This window comes from Humulus lupulus, chromosome 7 (genome assembly GCF_963169125.1).
Source record: "Humulus lupulus chromosome 7, drHumLupu1.1, whole genome shotgun sequence".
In the NCBI taxonomy this organism is placed as follows: domain Eukaryota; kingdom Viridiplantae; phylum Streptophyta; class Magnoliopsida; order Rosales; family Cannabaceae; genus Humulus; species Humulus lupulus.
In genome coordinates, this window is record NC_084799.1 from 59,557,638 (window position 1) to 59,574,659 (window position 17,022).

The window sequence follows — 17,022 nt, forward strand, 5'->3', positions numbered from 1 at the left end:
ACTCAAGCTTTGATCAATCTCATATTCAATATTCATGTCATGCCCTAATCACATGTTTCTCATGCATCACATACTGGGTGCAGTTTTCTTAACTCTGGTTCGAGCGAGAAATAGCAAATGAATGACTCTTGAGAACTATCAATCCTTTGATCCCTTAGTGGTCACCTAGTCATAACCAAATATGGAATCCAATTAATGAAATTAACAATAAAATGTTCTTGACCTAAACCTCACTCCCGAAACCTCAAATCATACTCAAACGGTTAGTAGATTCGATCCCGAGCCTTAGGAATGGAAACCCCGAGCCAAAAACCCTCAAAAGTGCCCAAAAATGTGAATCAAGAAAAGCAGGGTAGCGCTACAGTGCTATAACACCCTCCTTTGAGCGCTATAGTGCTAGGACCAGGCTGAAACAACCCTGGTTCTTCCTCCTTCGAGTTTTCCAATTTCAACCTTCAAGAATTGATCCCAAGCCTCATCCAAACTTCCAAATGAACCCAAATATCCACTCTACAAGTCATAGGCATCAAAATCTAATCAACCTTTGCCAAAAACTCCCATCAATTCTCAACTATCCAACTCGAAATCCCAACTGAAAACCAAATGAAAACAGAGAAGAACACTAGAGTTTCAATGGCTAGAAACTTACCTCAATCTCAGAATCACACCCTCTTCAATGGTAGAACATAACCCTAGACCATCAAGGTTCAACTCCCTAGCTTGGTTCCTCAAATGGAGCTTCAAAATTCAAAGAGAAAATAAGGGAAAATGATGATCGGGAGAGGAAGAAGAATTGCTCTATTTTGGTTAGCTTTCTATAGCTTCCTTAGTTCATATATATCCCTTAGGTCAAAAGACCAAAATGCCCCTAAGCCTATTTAAAACCCTTAACAGCCACCAAGGGCAAAATCGTCATTTTCTGTCTATCTCGTTAATCATAATTAACACCCTCCAATTCCCGTTATTCTCAATATTCTCAAATGCTAATAGATCATATCCCATTACCCTTTAATTCCCGGTAATGTACTAATCCTCAAATTACCCCGAGACTCACCTCGAGCCCTGAAATTAACCCCGTTATGACCAAACCGATAACTTGCATTCAAAGATTGTTTCATGCCAAATGGCTCAAAAAAATCCACATTATGATGTGGCCTTACTCATAATTCACCAACATGCATGAAAATATACAAATATGCCCTCAACGGGCCAATTTACCAAAACGCCCTTACAATGAAAAATGAACCCATATGCATGCATTTATCATCATATAATAATATAATTCACATAAACATGCATATAATCATTTAATGGCATAATAAATCAATTATGGCCCTCCCGGCCTCCTAATCAAGGTCCTAAACCTTATTAGGAAATTTTGGTCATTACATTGGTGATGCCTCCAGCTCTATTAGGGGTTCATAATGTGTTTCATGTATCCATGCTCTGGAAGTATGTATCAGATTCCACGCACGTGCTGAGTTATGAGAACTTGGAGTTGGATCTGTGATAACTCTTGAATAAAGAGTTATTTCATGTGCTTTTGAACTTATAATTGTGAAAAAATCATGGGTGATGTTAGTTTATTTTTAGTTTTTGTAGCTATCTTTGATGTTTTCATTATTTTAATTAAGTGTAATTATTTTTAGTTTTTAATAGCTATTGGGTTAAAGATAATGATTTCATGGATAGATATGTGCACAAAGGAATGAGCTAGCATATGAATCTATTGTGATGAATTTATGTGTTGATGGCTGAATATTCAGGATTGCTGCAGCAAAACTGAAGCATTGTGATCAGGTATATTTTGGAGCATGGAACATGTGGCAGTCAAAATGCAAGCTTATATTTCGGCTGATGTGGCAATGGCAGAAGGAAATAATCAGCACATTGGAGAAAAGGACAAAAGAGAAGGAAGACTTTATGTTTTGGGGGAAAAAGAGGGGCATTATGGTATTTTTGGAGGAGAGGAGAAAACCTAATATACCCAAAAGAATTCTCCAGCCGTAATATTGAACCAGCAGCCATTTTTGGCAAAGAAAAAAAAACCAGAAAAAATAGAGAGACAAGCTGAAATACCAACAAGGAAGAAGGAGAACAAGCATAGAAAGCTCAAGCATCATTTTGGATTTGTTCTTTCTTCTTTTCCTCATCTTTATTTTATTAATTTCTGAGTTGGATTCTAAATCTGAATATTATGGGCTGTTTTGATTGTGAATTACTGTCTATGAACTCAGCCATGAACTAATTTTTAGGTGGCTTGAATTGTTGATGAACCCTATGTTATAGTCTATAAATTTCTTGCACTTTATTCTAGTGAAATCTCCTTTGTTCATTCAAGTGTTCTTACATTAATTTCTTGTTGTTGTTTGGCCAGCAATGGCAAGTTATTTAGTTATATTTAATGTTGGATAGATTAAATGTAATGGGAAAAACTTGGATGACACAAGTCATAATCTAGGTTAGGTTATGTTAGTAAGTAACATAGGGATATGTTATTTGCCTTGTGTAACTTTTGAGAATTAAACTTTGATTTGCATTCTTAAATCTGATTTTGCATAGGAATATGTTTAATTAGGTAGAAGAATTAATGTCATAAAATTTGGGAAAGTTTTATGAGTGTTTAAAGGAATTCTTGTTAACCTGGGAGTTTTGCTAGGATATTGCTGCAGCAATCTGTCCGCAAATTGTTCAGGACGAATAATATAGGGGAATTCAATAATTCAAGTCCATTTTGCAATCCATATATTTCTCTCAATTTTCTTGTTCAGTTCAGTTTTTAAATTCAGTATTTCCATTTTATTTTAATAGTTTGCTTAGCCTATAAACAACCCACTTGATTTTAATTTTCCAAAATTGTTTAGTAATTGTTTTGCTTATTTTTTTTTAATTTGCAATCCTTGTGGAGACGATTTACTTATCATTATATTACTTGTGTGATTACGTGCACTTGTGTATTTAAAATCAAATATTAAATTGATCACAACAAGTTTTTGGCGCCGTTGTCGGAAATTGAAATTAGAAATTCTTGTAAAATCAATTACTTGCAATTTTTTTTTTCTTTGTTGAGCTGACTTTGTTTGCTTGCTCTTGAGTTTTCTCAGGTGATTTACTATATGAACGAGAAAGAAGACATTGAACTAGCTCCTATTGACCCTGAAATTGAAAGAACAATTAGAAGAAGACTAAGGGAACAACAGGCTCAAAATCGCCTTAATATGGCTGAAGAGGTTGAAGGAGTTGAGGGTGCTAATAATGTCACTAACACAATTGCTATGGCTGATGATAGAGAGAGAGCCATAAGGGAGTATGCTGCCCCCATGTTTAATGAGCTTAATCCGGGCATTGTTAGGCCTGAAATTCAAGCACCCCAATTTGAGTTAAAGCCCGTGATGTTCCAAATGTTGCAAACAGTGGGTCAAATTAGTGGGCTGCCTACTGAGGATCCTCACCTTCATCTTCGTTCATTTTTGGAGGTGAGCCATTCTTTCAAGCTACAAGGAGTGACTGATGAGGCCCTAAGGTTGAAATTGTTCCCTTTCTCTTTGAGGGATCGAGCTAGAGCTTGGCTCAACACCCTTCCTCCTGACTCAGTGACTACATGGAATGAGTTGGCTGAAAAATTCTTGATGAAGTACTTTCCCCCTACCAAAAATGCCAAGTTTCGCAATGAAATCATGTCATTTCAGCAGCTTGAAGATGAATCATTCTGTGAAGCTTAGGAGAGATTCAAGGAATTATTGAGAAAGTGCCCACACCATGGGATCCCGCATTGTATACAAATGGAAACTTTCTACAATGGGCTCAATTCTTCCACTCGTATGGTGTTAGATGCTTCAGCCAATGGGGCTATTCTCTCTAAGTCCTACAATGAAGCCTATGAGATTTTGGAGAGGATAGCTAGCAACAATTATCAATGGTCCAATGTTAGAGCCTCAACAAGTCGAAAAGTGGCTGGTATACTTGAAGTGGATGCATTGACAGCTTTGACCGCTCAAGTTTCTTCAATGACTAACCTTCTCAAGAACATGAGTTTGGGGGGAATGGTACAACCAGTTGCCGATGTATCTTATGTTTATTGTGGAGATGGGCATGCATTTGAAAGTTGTCCTTTGAATCCCGCTTCAGTTTGTTATGTGGGGAATCACAATGCCAACCGAAATAACCCATATTCGAACTCTTACAATCCGGGGTGGAGGCAGCATCCAAACTTCTCATTGGGGGGGTCAAGGAGCTAGTTCAAGTGGCGCACCAATCCAAAACAAGCCTACATATCCACCGGGGTTTTCTCAACAACCAAGAACTCAACCACCTCCTCCTCAAGTGTCTCAATCAAGCTTTTTGGAGAGTTTAATGAAGGAATATATGGCTAAGAACGATGTTGTGATTCAGAGTCAAGCGGCATCCTTGAGGAATCTAGAAATTCAATTGGGGCAGCTTGCTAATGAGCTAAGGAATAGACCACAAGGCACCTTGCCTAGTGATACGGAAAATCCAAGGAAATATGGTAAGGAGCATTGTAAGTCGGTTACCTTGAGGAGTGGTAAAAACCTGGAATTGACGGAGGAAAATTGTACTAGAAATAGCAAGCCCACTTCAATCCAAAGTAGTGTGGACAAGGGAGACAAAGCTGTGAAATCAAAAATTTTAATTGCTGATCCTGAAGCAATTGCTGCAGCAATTCCCCCGCAAAATGCTACAGAGAAGCCTATGAGCAAGCCACCTCCACCATTTCCTCAGTGTTTTCAAAAGCAGCAACAAGATGGCCAATTCCGAAGATTTTTGGATGTTTTGAAAAAACTTCACATCAATATACCGTTGGTGGAAGCTTTGGAGCAAATGCCCAACTATGTGAAGTTTTTGAAGGATATTTTAACTAAGAAGAGGAGGCTTGGAGAATTTGAAACGGTGGCTTTGACTGAAGGTTGTAGTGCCATATTGAAAAATAAAATTCCTCCTAAATTGAAAGATCTGGGCAGCTTCACAATTCCAATTTCTGTTGGGGGACGAGAAGTTGGTAAAGCTTTTTGTGATTTGGGAGCTAGTATTAATTTGATGCCCATGTCCATTTTTAAGAAGTTGGGAATTGGAGAAGCAAGGCCAACTACACTCACCTTGCAATTGGCTGACCGTTCTATGGTGCATCCGGAGGGAAAGATTGAAGACGTCCTAGTACAAGTTGACGAGTTCATTTTTCCAGCGGATTTCATTATTCTTGACTATGAGGAAGATAGGGATGTACCGATCATTTTGGGGAGACCATTTCTTGCCACCGGGAGGACGTTGATAGATGTTGAAAAAGGAGAGCTCACCATTCGAGCTCAAGACAAACAAGTCACATTCAAGGTTTTTAACCCTATACGCTCTCCTAATGAAGTTGAAGCTTGTTTGGCCATAAGTGCTTCTAACTTCAAGATAATTGAAAAGATGCATGGAAAGTATAGCAATGGAGTCAAGAAAAAGGTCCCTTTTGAAGAAATTGAGAAAGGTGGCGAGCCATGGATAAGTAAGGAAGAAGAACCATCGCATTCTCCAAAGCTACCGAAGAAAAAGAAGAAGAAAAAGAAACATAGTAGCAAGCCTAAATCACAAATGTTGGTAGTTGGGAATAGAGTGTTTTTCTCAAACTCTCTAGTGAAATCAAGGTGTGATGGTGGGTTCTTAGTGAGCAAGGTGTTTCCCAATGGTGTAGTGGAAATATATGATGAGCATTTGGGAAGAGCATTTAAGGTAACAAGGAAAGGAGCAAAGTTTGGGGGAAGCGAGGTTGAGCAATACCAAACCTCGGTTTCCTTGAAAGATCCTTAGAAAAAAAATGAAGTTTGGGTTGCTATGGTTTTTGGAGGATTCATTTGTAAAGCAACTCAAAGAAAGAAAGAATAAAAATACACTGAAAAAAAATCAATCACAAAGAAAAGAAAGAAAGAAAAAAATATATATATATATGTACATATGAGTGTTTTTAATTATAGTTATTTTTATTTTAATTTCACTTTTTGTAATGTTAATTCCATTTTATTGTGATGTTTTGGAGTGGTTTTAGGTGTATTTTGGTGTTTCAGGTATGGAGAAATCAAGAAACAGGGTGTTTTGAGAGTCATGTTGGAGTGAAGGTTTTGCAAGAGTTTTGCTTCAGCAAAATGGCCGCAAAAATATCCGAAAAAAAAAGAGTTACGTCAAAGTTGGGTTGCTGAAGAAAATCTTGGGCAAACTGTTAGAAATCTGGGCAGAGAAAAAACATGGATCGTGGTGTCATTCTGATATATAATACTATATTAAAAAATATATATATATATACATATATGTACCATATTTAATATTCTTTCTACAAATTTTACTTTATATATGTATATTTATATATATAATTATATGCATATATACTTCAGTAATTTTTTTATTTATTATATTTATAAACTATATATATATCTGCATATATATGTATATCTGTATAATATATATTATAAATATACAATATATCTGTTTATATTTTATTTATTTATTTTATAAAATATATATATGTATTTCAGTACAATTTTATTATATCTATAAAATATATGTTCATACCCGTATATACCCCAAATACCCTAACAACCATATCTTCTCACAACCCATATTTGTCCAGGCGCCTCCAAGCCACAACCAAGAGTACACCAAACCAAGCCTTGAAACAGTGCAAAATTCGCCCATATTGTGAGTTTTCCTGTGATTTTTGGAAATTTCACACAGCTTTATACAGCCCATTCGTTGAATATCCTCATGGGTCACTGCTTTATTTTCTGTTGCTTGGGTGCCTTGTAATTGTGCCTATGCCGTAAATTCTGCTGGAAGTTAGGGGATTGTTATTTTGATCAATTTCAGGTTCTGTTCTGGTGTTTATTGATGGCATTGAGCAAGATCTGTTTGTTGTGGTCCCTTTGTGCCTAGTGCCAATCTGTCCCCAAATCTACCCCACAACCAGCCAAAAAGAAACCCACCTCACAGCTCCACGAGCCCACCACCAGCCCCTCGCCCCCTCTCTACACCTCGCCTAGGCGAGGCCCCATCTACACATCCCAAGCCAAACCCAGGCGCACACCACCCAGAGGCACACACAGCTCCCATCCGAGAGCCCCTCCATCAGTTTTGTTCAGGCACCAAGAAGCTCACGAGCCACACATTGGTTGGGTTTCCCAGCAGTCACCTCTCGCACCAACCTGAGCCCAATGTCTCCCAGCCTCACCCAAGCACCGAGTGACCCAACTGCGCATCCCTTGAGAAGAGCCTACATATTCATTGAATAAGCATTTCTGAACTCTACTCCCCAATTTGATTTTGTTTATGTTTGTTTCTTTGTACTCTCTGTTTTAGGTGTAGTTCTTACTCATTGGCAATTTTTTGTGTTGTGTTATACTTTGGTCTCAAGTGTTGTTAATGAATTTTGTGGCACCAGGTTGGAGGTCAATCTGGTGTTGAATATCAAGCGTTGGGGGTAAACTTTTAGGTAAATCTTTAGGAGCAATAGTAGGATATTGTTGGAGTAGAGTGGACACAACAAGTGGTAGAGACAATGATGGGGCAGCAGAGTCTTTCATGATCAAAGCTACCGCACAAGAGCATTGCTTAATAGAGACAAAAATCAGAAACATTAGTCGTGAGTAAGGCATCAACAGTTGGAGTAGAGACCGAAAGTGCCGAAGTGGGAAGGTAAGGAAGTAACACAACCTTGCGGCCTTTCCATTGAAAGAAGTAAGTGTTATCACATCCTTTATGAGTAACATCCCTGTCAAAAAGCCACAGACAACCCAAGAGAATATGACAAGCATCCATTTCAACAACATCACAGAAGACCTCATCATGATAAGATTTCCCAATAGAAAAGGAAAAATGACACAACTCAGTAACTTTGGATTCAATGCCACGCTTTATCCAGCCAATCTTGTAAGGTCACGGATGCGGGACATTGGTAAACCCAAGGTTTTGACAAGAGCTTTCGAGACAACATTCTCCGTGCTGCCACTATCAATAACCACATCACATACCTTGGTATTGACAGTGCACCTTGTGCGAAATAAAGAGTTATGTTGACTAGGGGAAGGTTGGAGAGGGGCCATCAAGAGTTTCTCCAAAATACACACAACGGGATCACCCTCATCCCCAGGAATAAAGTCAACATCAAAATATTCATTACCATCAGTGCTCACATAAGCATTAAGGTCACCACAAGCTTCAGGCTCATCAATACACAAGAAATTAGTTCGACGTTTAGGACAATCATTAGAATGGTGACCCGGCTCGAGACAACGATAACATCGATCAGTAGTAGGACGAGGATACATATTAGGTGGCCGAGGATAAGATGGTTTAGCAGCGGGGGTAGGGGCATGGGAACGTGGCAGAGCAACTGCATTGGAAGTGCTGGGTTGTGTAGGCAGAGGTTCAAAACTTGGAAGCGGTGTGGGATCGAGAGGCACTTTGCGAGGCACAAACGAACGACCCCAACTATTGGAAAGCTGGTATTTAACTTTAGTTGCAAGGTTGACAACATCGGCCAATAACCAGATGGAGTGCAAGGATAAGGCAACTTGAATTTGATCACGCAAAACACCCAATAATCGAGCTACTTGCTGTTGTTCAGTTTCAATGAGATCAGTGCGGGCATTTAGACGATAAAATCCAGAAGCATAATCTGCAACAGAACGATTCCGTTGACGACATTGTTGATACAAAATCTGCTCATAATCAGGTGGCAAGAAACGAGCACGGAGTAATTGACGCATTTAGGGCCAAGAACAGATGGGTTGTCGACAGGAACGACGGCGGTGGTTTTGCAACTGATCCCACCAAGCTATAGCACCCCCTTTTAATTGATAAGAAACAAGTTAGACTTGATGGACATCATCAACACCATACACTCAAAAAATTTATCCATAGTAGAAAGCCAATCCAAGAAATCCTCAATATGTAAGTGACCATCAAACCAGGGGATATCGATTTTCATTTTAAAATCATGGTGAGGATTAGGACGAACATTAATGCAATTACCCACAACAAAGGGTGGATCGACATCATCGTCAAAATCAACTTCAAGAGGGACGGGGCGATTGCGAACTGGGAATGCACCATTGTCTCTTGGAAAACCAGCTACCGGCGGAGCAGGGGCCCGAACAGGTTGCTCACGCGGAAGCTCAACAATCGGAACTGGTGGGTGAGGAAGAACACGCTCATGGGGATGTTCAGTGACTGGTTGCTCGATAGACGGAGGACGGAGTTGATCAAGAACACCACGAAATTCATCAAGGAAGGTCGTGAGGCGTTGGTCAAGTCGTTGTTCTACCGTTTGCAAAGCTGCCCAAAGGGCATGCACACCTCGCTCTTGGGCGACGGCATGGCGAGTATCTCCATCAGCATCGACCATGGAAGCTGTCCAGGAAGGCTGTAGGCTCGTGATACCAAATGATGAGAAGAACTCTATTGGATTGAAGGGAGCTGGTCATGCTCCAGAGTAAACACGATAAATGTAGAAGTGATATTAATTGCGGCTAGGTTATATCATTCAACGTTGAGATACTTTTAAACCACATCTCAAATGACAAGTTTTGATTACAATTCAAAAAGGGTGCTAAACGACAATGCACCAAAAGTAACTTAAGGAAATGACCATAAATAACATAAAAATACATATGCCAAAATATAAGTATAGGACAACAACGAAGAATTATATATTATGTATGGACAATTAAATTGCTACATCATAATTAAGCTGCTGCTTCATAAAGCAAGGGAAAATGGAAGATGACGTGAAATGAAGAAAGAGTATCACTATTCGCGGCATTGATTGTTCTCTTCATTCATTCACAACCAAATTATCAACAATTTCAACCACTTACTTTACTTGCCACTTTTATTGTTAATGTTGAAGCAGCTGTATTTTTAATAGTTGTCATCTTTGCACGACTGTTGTGGTGACTAGACCACTCAACCAGAAGAAAAGACCAAAAATATTTCATCCTTTTTTTTCTATCTTGTTTGTTTCCTATATTCCCGTACACTCAACAACATAGCAGGTTCAACAAATTCAATTTCAGAAAACTATCTAGTTTAATTCATTAGTTTCCACCAACAAAACATGGCCCTGTTTGGTGTTTGCTTTGCTTTTGGAACTGCACTGCTTGAAGTCCCATTGTATCCCTTCAACCTCTGACTCATCTTCTTTCAAATGGGCTTTCCATATCTCCTTTTTTGTCATATTCATGACTGCTTCTTACTAAAGTTTTCAGACCCCAAAAACAGAACCACAAAAGGAATCTAGGGCTCATCCATACTAATAGTAAATTTTCTATACTTTGGAATAATTAATTACTGAATTTGTTCTTCATTAGCATGAATAGTCACATATTATGGTAAATTATTCCATTAATCCTATTATCATCATTATTTGATATATTTGAATATTCCCATTTTTTTTTCTTTCTAAACTATTCAGTTTAAAATGATATTCCTCCAACTATGAAATTTACTGTGTTCACATTGCATACTTCATTTTCACTCAAAATATTCAAAGGGTACTTTTAAGTTAAACAGCATTATCTCACTTAGACCAGCCAAAGAAACCCAATTCATGCTCCAAAATCAAGAGAATAAGTCCAAAAAGGACCACAAACCATTTCAGGCGTTCTGCTCTGTTCTGTACTGTTCTGTTCTTGATTGGTTTCCTTTCTTCCTATCTTTTCCCACTTTTATTTTAACCAATCAGAATTATCGTTATTTACCCCAAAAAGAAAAATTCAAAGTGAAGAGAAAGAAACCCATTTGATTCTTGTGGTGCTTATTTACTTTTCTTTAATCTCTCTCACAAGTTTCTATCACAGTCAGTCTTCTGGTTGTACCGAATCGTCTTTATCTGGTCTAAAGCTTGCATCAGTTTTCTCTTGTTTCGCGCCATTATTTTATTTTATTTTTGATTTAATTCTCACAACTTTAATTTAATACTTATCAGTTTTCTTGCCTTTACTTTTCGACATCCCCACAAACCGCGTTTTCCAATGACTTTCCTCACTCCTCACTCTTCATTTCCTTTTTCTTTCTATATTTTTCCTTCCTACTAAATTAAATTCCAAACCAAACTAAAATCAATGTCTCACACACACTTTTTATTTTCCCCCAAATCCAACATTTTTTCTTTCTCTTCATCCTAAACCCAAAAACATATACGAAATAAAAGAAAAACAAATAAACAAATGGCTGAAAATGGCGAAGAAAAATGGTTAGCTGTGGCGCGGCACATAGCCAAGACGTTGGGCCGGAACGACACCATGGCGGATGATATTTTGCAGATATTTTCCAACTTCGACGGAAGGTTTTCTCGCGAGAAATTGTCTGAGAAGATCGGCGATGACGATTCCAGTGCCTGCGCCGCGCTCGAACACGTCCTCAAGTCTCTTGAGCGCCAGATCTCTCAGTATGTCGCTGCCGATCATCCCATCTGGGTCGACTCCGCTGACTCCTCCGCCTTCCTCGAAGCCGTGGACGAGCTCATCGCTACCGTTAGGGACTGGACTCCCATGGCTGGGGACAAGGCCATTGCCGCGTGCCTTTTACGCGCTGATGATCTGGTGCAGCAGTCTATGTTTAGGATTGAGGACGAGTTTAGGTCGCTGATGGAGCGCGGCGGTGAGTCGCTTGAGTTGAGTCGTGGGTACGGGAACGGTGAGTCGGCCGGGAACTTGTCGTGTGATTCGGAGGACGAAGAGGAGGAAGATGCGGATGTCGGTGTTAATGGCGATGACCACCAGATTCCTACTGCCAAGCCGATCGGAGACTATGATATCGTTATTGACGCGCTGCCGTCGGGGATTATTAGCGATCTCCAGGAGATGGCAAAGCGGATGGTGGCAGCTGGGTTTGGGAAGGAATGTTCGCACGTGTACAGTAGTTGCCGGAGAGAGTTTCTGGAGGAGAGTCTGTCTAGGTTAGGGTTAAAGAAGTTGAGCATCGAAGATGTTCACAAGATGCCATGGCAGGACCTCGAGGACGAAATTGAACGGTGGATAAAGGCCGCAAACGTCTCGCTTCGGATTCTGTTTCCGAGCGAGCGTCGTTTATGCGATCGAGTCTTCTTCGGATTTTCATCGGCCGCTGACCTCTCGTTCATGGAGGTTTGCCGGGGATCCACGATTAAGCTACTGAACTTTGCAGATGCAGTAGCTATTGGATCTCGGTCGCCGGAGCGCCTCTTCAAAATTCTAGACGTGTTCGAGACGATGAGAGACTTACTGCCGGAGTTTGAATCTGTATTCTCTGATCAGTACTGTTTGTTTCTCAGGAACGAGGCGGTCACAATATGGAAAAGGTTAGGGGAAGCAATTAGAGGAATTTTTATGGAGTTGGAGAATTTGATAAGTCGTGACCCAGCAAAAGTTCCGGTTCCCGGCGGCGGACTTCACCCTATTACTCGCTACGTGATGAATTATCTCCGTGCGGCGTGTCGATCGCGCCAGTCTCTCGAGCAAGTGTTCGAGGAGAACGCAACGGCGGTTCCTCCTGTCTCGAAGCTGGAAGACCGAGCTTCATCATCGTCACTTTCAGTCCAAATGGCTTGGATTATGGAACTTTTGGAGAGCAATCTAGAAGCCAAGTCGAAGATTTACAAGGACCCGGCTTTGTGCTCTGTGTTTATGATGAACAACGGAAGATACATTGTTCAGAAGGTGAGAGATAGTGAATTGGGTTCGCTTTTAGGCGATGATTGGATTCGAAAGCACACTGCAAAAGTTCGACAATTCCATACGAATTACCAGCGAAGCTCATGGAATAAGGTTTTGGGTTTGCTTAAGATGGACACTACAGTGGCTCCTAATGTTGCTGCAAGGTCCATGAAAGAAAAGCTTAAGCTATTCAACCAGAACTTTGAAGAGATTTGTAAGAACCAATATACATGGATCATCTTCGACGAGCAGTTAAAAGAGGAGTTGAAAATTTCAATCACTAAACTTCTGTTGCCACCTTACCAAAGCTTCATTGGGAGGTTTCAGAATGTTCCTGAAATTGGGAGAAACGCAGAGAGGCATATTAAGTATGATGTCGAAGATTTAGAGGGGCGAATTAATGATTTATTCCGGGGAAGTGGAGGATCAAACGGTGGTCGGAAGTAAGAGGTAATAATTTTACTTCTGGTAGTTTGTATGTGTAATTAAAGGTCAATGTTTACAAACTTTTTCCCCTTTTTGTATGAAAAATGAAGGGTGTTATGGCCTTCTTATTAGATAAGATAAAGTAAAGTCTTTCTCTTTTTTTGGAGTGAAAAACATAGATGGATGATACTTAATTGAAATCATAGGAATCATTTTTGAAGCTAGCATATATTGAGGGAATGTTATTCAAATGGAATTTGTTCTACTCTTGCTGGGTTCTGCTTAATTGTAGAAAAGACAGTTAGATTGGAATTAGTTACTATTGTTTAATATTCCAAATGCTTGTATAGATTTTGTGGTTTTAGTATTCTTTATCTTATTGGATGATTAAGTGAGCTATAGATTTAAATTGGCTTTACCATGTAAGAGATATGTTTAGAAGAGAAGCTTCTAGTTCGAAGTTTAGTGTTCAATTGAGATTTTATATACTGGGAATTATTGAACAATATTGAATTTAAAAGAAGAAGAAGAAGAAGAAAGAGAGAGCTTTATTTATAACAAGAGTTCAGAGGCTGTAATATTCAGATTTAACCTATATTCTTATATGACTTAATGCCCCAAGTCATTCCTGTTCTGGCGAGAAAAATTAAGATTGCTTAATTGATATTAGTTATTATCGTTCAAAAGGTGTTGAACTCTGTTCTTAATAGAGTTCAGATTCTGTAAACATGCAGAACTAACCTCTATTCTCCACTCTTGAATTTAATAATAATAATAATGATGATGATGATGCTTCCACAGAACCTGCTCCACATCCTATGCCACTTTCCACTTTTCGCAACATATTGCACGAGACTTTTTTCATACCCTTGGATCTAATTCCATTAGACGACCGTCTATATGGAAACTAACTGAGAGTGCCCTGCTATAGCATCATGGGAAAGAAAGTTGAAATCGTATGGAACTGTTGTAGTGAATCACACCAGAATGACCCCAAATGTAGCTGTTATGTCATTACATCCTGTCCCTGTTGAGGTCAAACTAACAGTCTTAACACCAATATGGGGTTATTCGCAAGAGAGATTCAAGTCCAGCAAACTTTCTTTCAGTCTTTGCAAGATAGGGAAATGAAAATTTCCATCGATTTAGTGCAAAACTCACTACTTTAAACCATAAGGTACCGGTTAAACTTGCTTTAGTTTTTTCTACCAATTTAACAAATGATTTGCACTTCAAAGTAATCTTAAAGGAAAATTTGGTGTTGTACAACTAATTGAAAATATTTTCCTCAGTTTAATTAATCATTTTGGTACTTGGTGTATATGGGGTAAATGGTTTTTCTCGAAGATTAGTATTCCCGTGTCTGCTGTCTTTTTAAGTTGAAAATTTCAAGTCTCGAGAGGGCTTGGGTGATGTTTATCCCATGCCACATCGGACAAAAAATTTGCTCTCCCCAATTTCCTATCTCTTTCATGTTCTACCAATTAGTTTAAGACACCTCATTTATTTATTTAATATATATTTAAATTATTTACACCTTTTTCTTTTTCCAATTATATTAATATTATAAATAGATGATGTGTATTACAATAATTGGTGGGACATAAAAGGAATAGTAAATTAGGGACAACAGATTTTTTTTTGCTACATTCCAATCGGGTGGGTCCCAATGAAAAGTTAGAGAATCCATCTGTTGCAAAAGTTTGACTCGACTGATATAGAAACACTCCATTATTGTCTTATTGACCAATTGTCTTAATCGAAAAAGTGTCACAATTCTGATTTCAGTAAATGGAAGCCTTGTAATAAAATATAATCTCACCAATGTTTTGCTGCATTCATAAACCTTATCAACCATACAAAGAATTTAATTCCGTTTGAAGAGGTCAACAGAAACAATTACTATCAATGGATTAAGGAAGAAGAAATAATAATAAACAAGTAAAGAAATTTGTAAAACTTACTTTTAATTGGTTTCTATTCATTTTTTCTGTTTCAAACAAAGTAATCACGGGCATGGGCAAAATGATTGCTATAAAGCTTGGGAAGAACTTCTTTCAGGTATTGGGCAAGGTACTTGTAAGTAGCTTCGCTGGGGTGTATGCTGTCCCAGAACAAGTACTTTGAAGCCTCATGACACGTTGGTGTTAGCACATTACAGGTAGGCCCCGCTTCTATAAGTCCAGTTCCACAGCACCCTCTTTTTGTCTCTACAAAACCTGTGAATAAATGGTCCCACACAAAACCATTAGATTTGGTTGCCCTCATAAAATTCCACCCTTCTTCTTTTTCTTGATCTTAATATATTACTTACCATACTTCTCTGGATAATTGATCAAATCAAGCAATGGTTCATATACATCAACATAGACAACTTTAGTCCCGGGAAGCTTGGCTTGTGTTTTTGCTAGTACCCTTTCAAGCTTATGATTGTACACTTTTGCCCCCATATTCTGATCCTCTACACAGCTTCGGTTCCTCCAAAACTGTATACTCCTTTGAATTGGAAGACACCCAATTGGTGGAAGCCCAGATACTGCTATTCTACGGCATCCATTATCATAGAGCTCCTAATTATATTGCACAAAACATAATTAATTGAACATCAATTACTTCATTTGTTCATATGTACATTTGAATACTCGGCAAGATTTGTTTGATACATGTAACGTTGTAGAAGAAAAACTTACCTCAATATAACTCACCAATCTCTTTTGAACAAAATCTTGGTATCCACTTATGTTGAACTCTAATTTCCTTGTGGGAATGTCGAAGAAGTTAAAAACGAAGTCATTAGTGCCAGCAGCGACTATAACAAGAGCTCTATTAACTATCTTTTTGGCTTGCTTTTCCCCTACAATCCTCTCAAGTCTTGCCAAGTACTTCTTAAAGTAATGAACTTGCTTTGAAAACGGGATGACCCCGGATGCAACAGTGGTCAATTCGTCAAATCCAGATGCGGCAGAAGCGAAACTGACGCCGGTTAAGATGTCCTTATCTGATAGTTTTGGATGAAGAAAAGGAGGGACAGTGTCTTTGATCTTTATCATGGATGCAATGAGGTCAGGAGCTAGTTTTCCATTAGAGAACCTTCCTGTAGGAACATGACCCTTGAAATCTTTGCCATAAGGGTAATGGTTGCCCTTGAACAAAGTGTGGATGTAGTTGTTGTTGCCTGTATCAACAGTTGAATCACCAAATATTAGAATGGCTGGGAATTCTGGTGAAGATCTAGGCCTGGAGGCACTGCATGAGTTGGTAATGATAGCCAAAAAGTTCACCAATATTATGAGGAAGAAGGTGGTGGCAGGTGGCATTGTTTAATCTTATTTTCACTCCTATTATACTTAATGTGTGTGTAATTGGTATTTATATAGTATATTTTTGTGCATCTTTGACTTGGAGGAGAGCCAATTTGAAACGTGACATAGGAGTCAAGTATTTTTTTTTCCTTTCTTAATATATGAGAAAGGACAAATATGCCTTTGTTTTTTCTCATATCAAATTGCTGAAATTCTCTCTATTTTGGTATATTCACTTATTTATTATTTGCCACGATATTTGTGAGCTTCCTAGGGACTTCTATATATGTTTATTACCGTGTAATTCAGGCCTGGCTCTTCTTGGTCTAAAAGATATAAATATATATATATTTGTATATATATATATATATATATATAGAAAGAGTTGTAGATTTTAAAACAATACATATAGAGAAAGTTACTCATTGACGTGGTATATGACGAATTTTTCTTACTGCATCACATTCTGTTGGTTGATATATATATATATATATGTATATAAATTTATATCAACGCGTTGATCATATACTTCTAATCAATAAAGAGAATATTCAAACTGGCTCAATTTATCACATCGAGGGTCGATAAGCATTAACTTATCACGCTTAGAT

The 17,022-nt window shown here is 38.6% G+C and overlaps 2 protein-coding genes and 1 non-coding gene across 4 annotated transcripts; 1 reads left to right on the forward strand and 2 right to left on the reverse strand.

Moving 5' to 3' along the window:
- Nucleotides 1-3,659: 3,659 nt before the first annotated feature.
- LOC133793338 (small nucleolar RNA R71) lies at nucleotides 3,660-3,766 on the reverse strand. The gene has a single exon (XR_009874786.1). It is a non-coding gene; the product is annotated as a small nucleolar RNA R71 (small nucleolar RNA).
- A 7,225-nt stretch (nucleotides 3,767-10,991) lies between these two features.
- Nucleotides 10,992-16,664, forward strand: LOC133792763 (exocyst complex component EXO70B1). Of its 2 annotated transcripts, none has more exons than XM_062230703.1 (2): nucleotides 10,992-13,133; nucleotides 15,171-16,664. In XM_062230703.1, exon 1 carries the CDS (start codon nucleotides 11,217-11,219, stop codon nucleotides 13,128-13,130), a length of 1,914 nt encoding a protein of 637 aa, XP_062086687.1. In that variant the 5' UTR covers nucleotides 10,992-11,216; the 3' UTR covers nucleotides 13,131-13,133; nucleotides 15,171-16,664. The 2 variants fall into 2 exon arrangements, with proteins under 2 accessions (XP_062086687.1, XP_062086686.1); XM_062230702.1 differs by lacking the exon at nucleotides 15,171-16,664 and adding an exon at nucleotides 13,911-14,430.
- Nucleotides 14,826-16,426, reverse strand: LOC133792764 (GDSL esterase/lipase At2g30220-like). The gene is made up of 3 exons (XM_062230704.1): nucleotides 15,800-16,426; nucleotides 15,424-15,679; nucleotides 14,826-15,328 (listed from the first exon to the last, which is right to left on the reverse strand). Exons 1-3 carry the CDS (start codon nucleotides 16,424-16,426, stop codon nucleotides 15,105-15,107), a joined length of 1,107 nt encoding a protein of 368 aa, XP_062086688.1. The 3' UTR covers nucleotides 14,826-15,104.
- Nucleotides 16,665-17,022: the final 358 nt, after the last annotated feature.

Excerpts from the sequence above, each read along its gene's own strand:
- LOC133792764 (XM_062230704.1), bottom strand. The coding sequence starts at position 16,426 with ATGCCACCTGCCACCACCTTCTTCCTCATAATATTGGTGAACTTTTTG. Across the intron at positions 15,680-15,799 it reads GATTGGTGAGTTATATTGAG|GAGCTCTATGATAATGGATG; the intron begins GTAAGTTTTTCT and ends CAATATAATTAG. Across the intron at positions 15,329-15,423 it reads CAATTATCCAGAGAAGTATG|GTTTTGTAGAGACAAAAAGA; the intron begins GTAAGTAATATA and ends ATTTATTCACAG.
- LOC133792763 (XM_062230703.1), top strand. The coding sequence starts at position 11,217 with ATGGCTGAAAATGGCGAAGAAAAATGGTTAGCTGTGGCGCGGCACATA.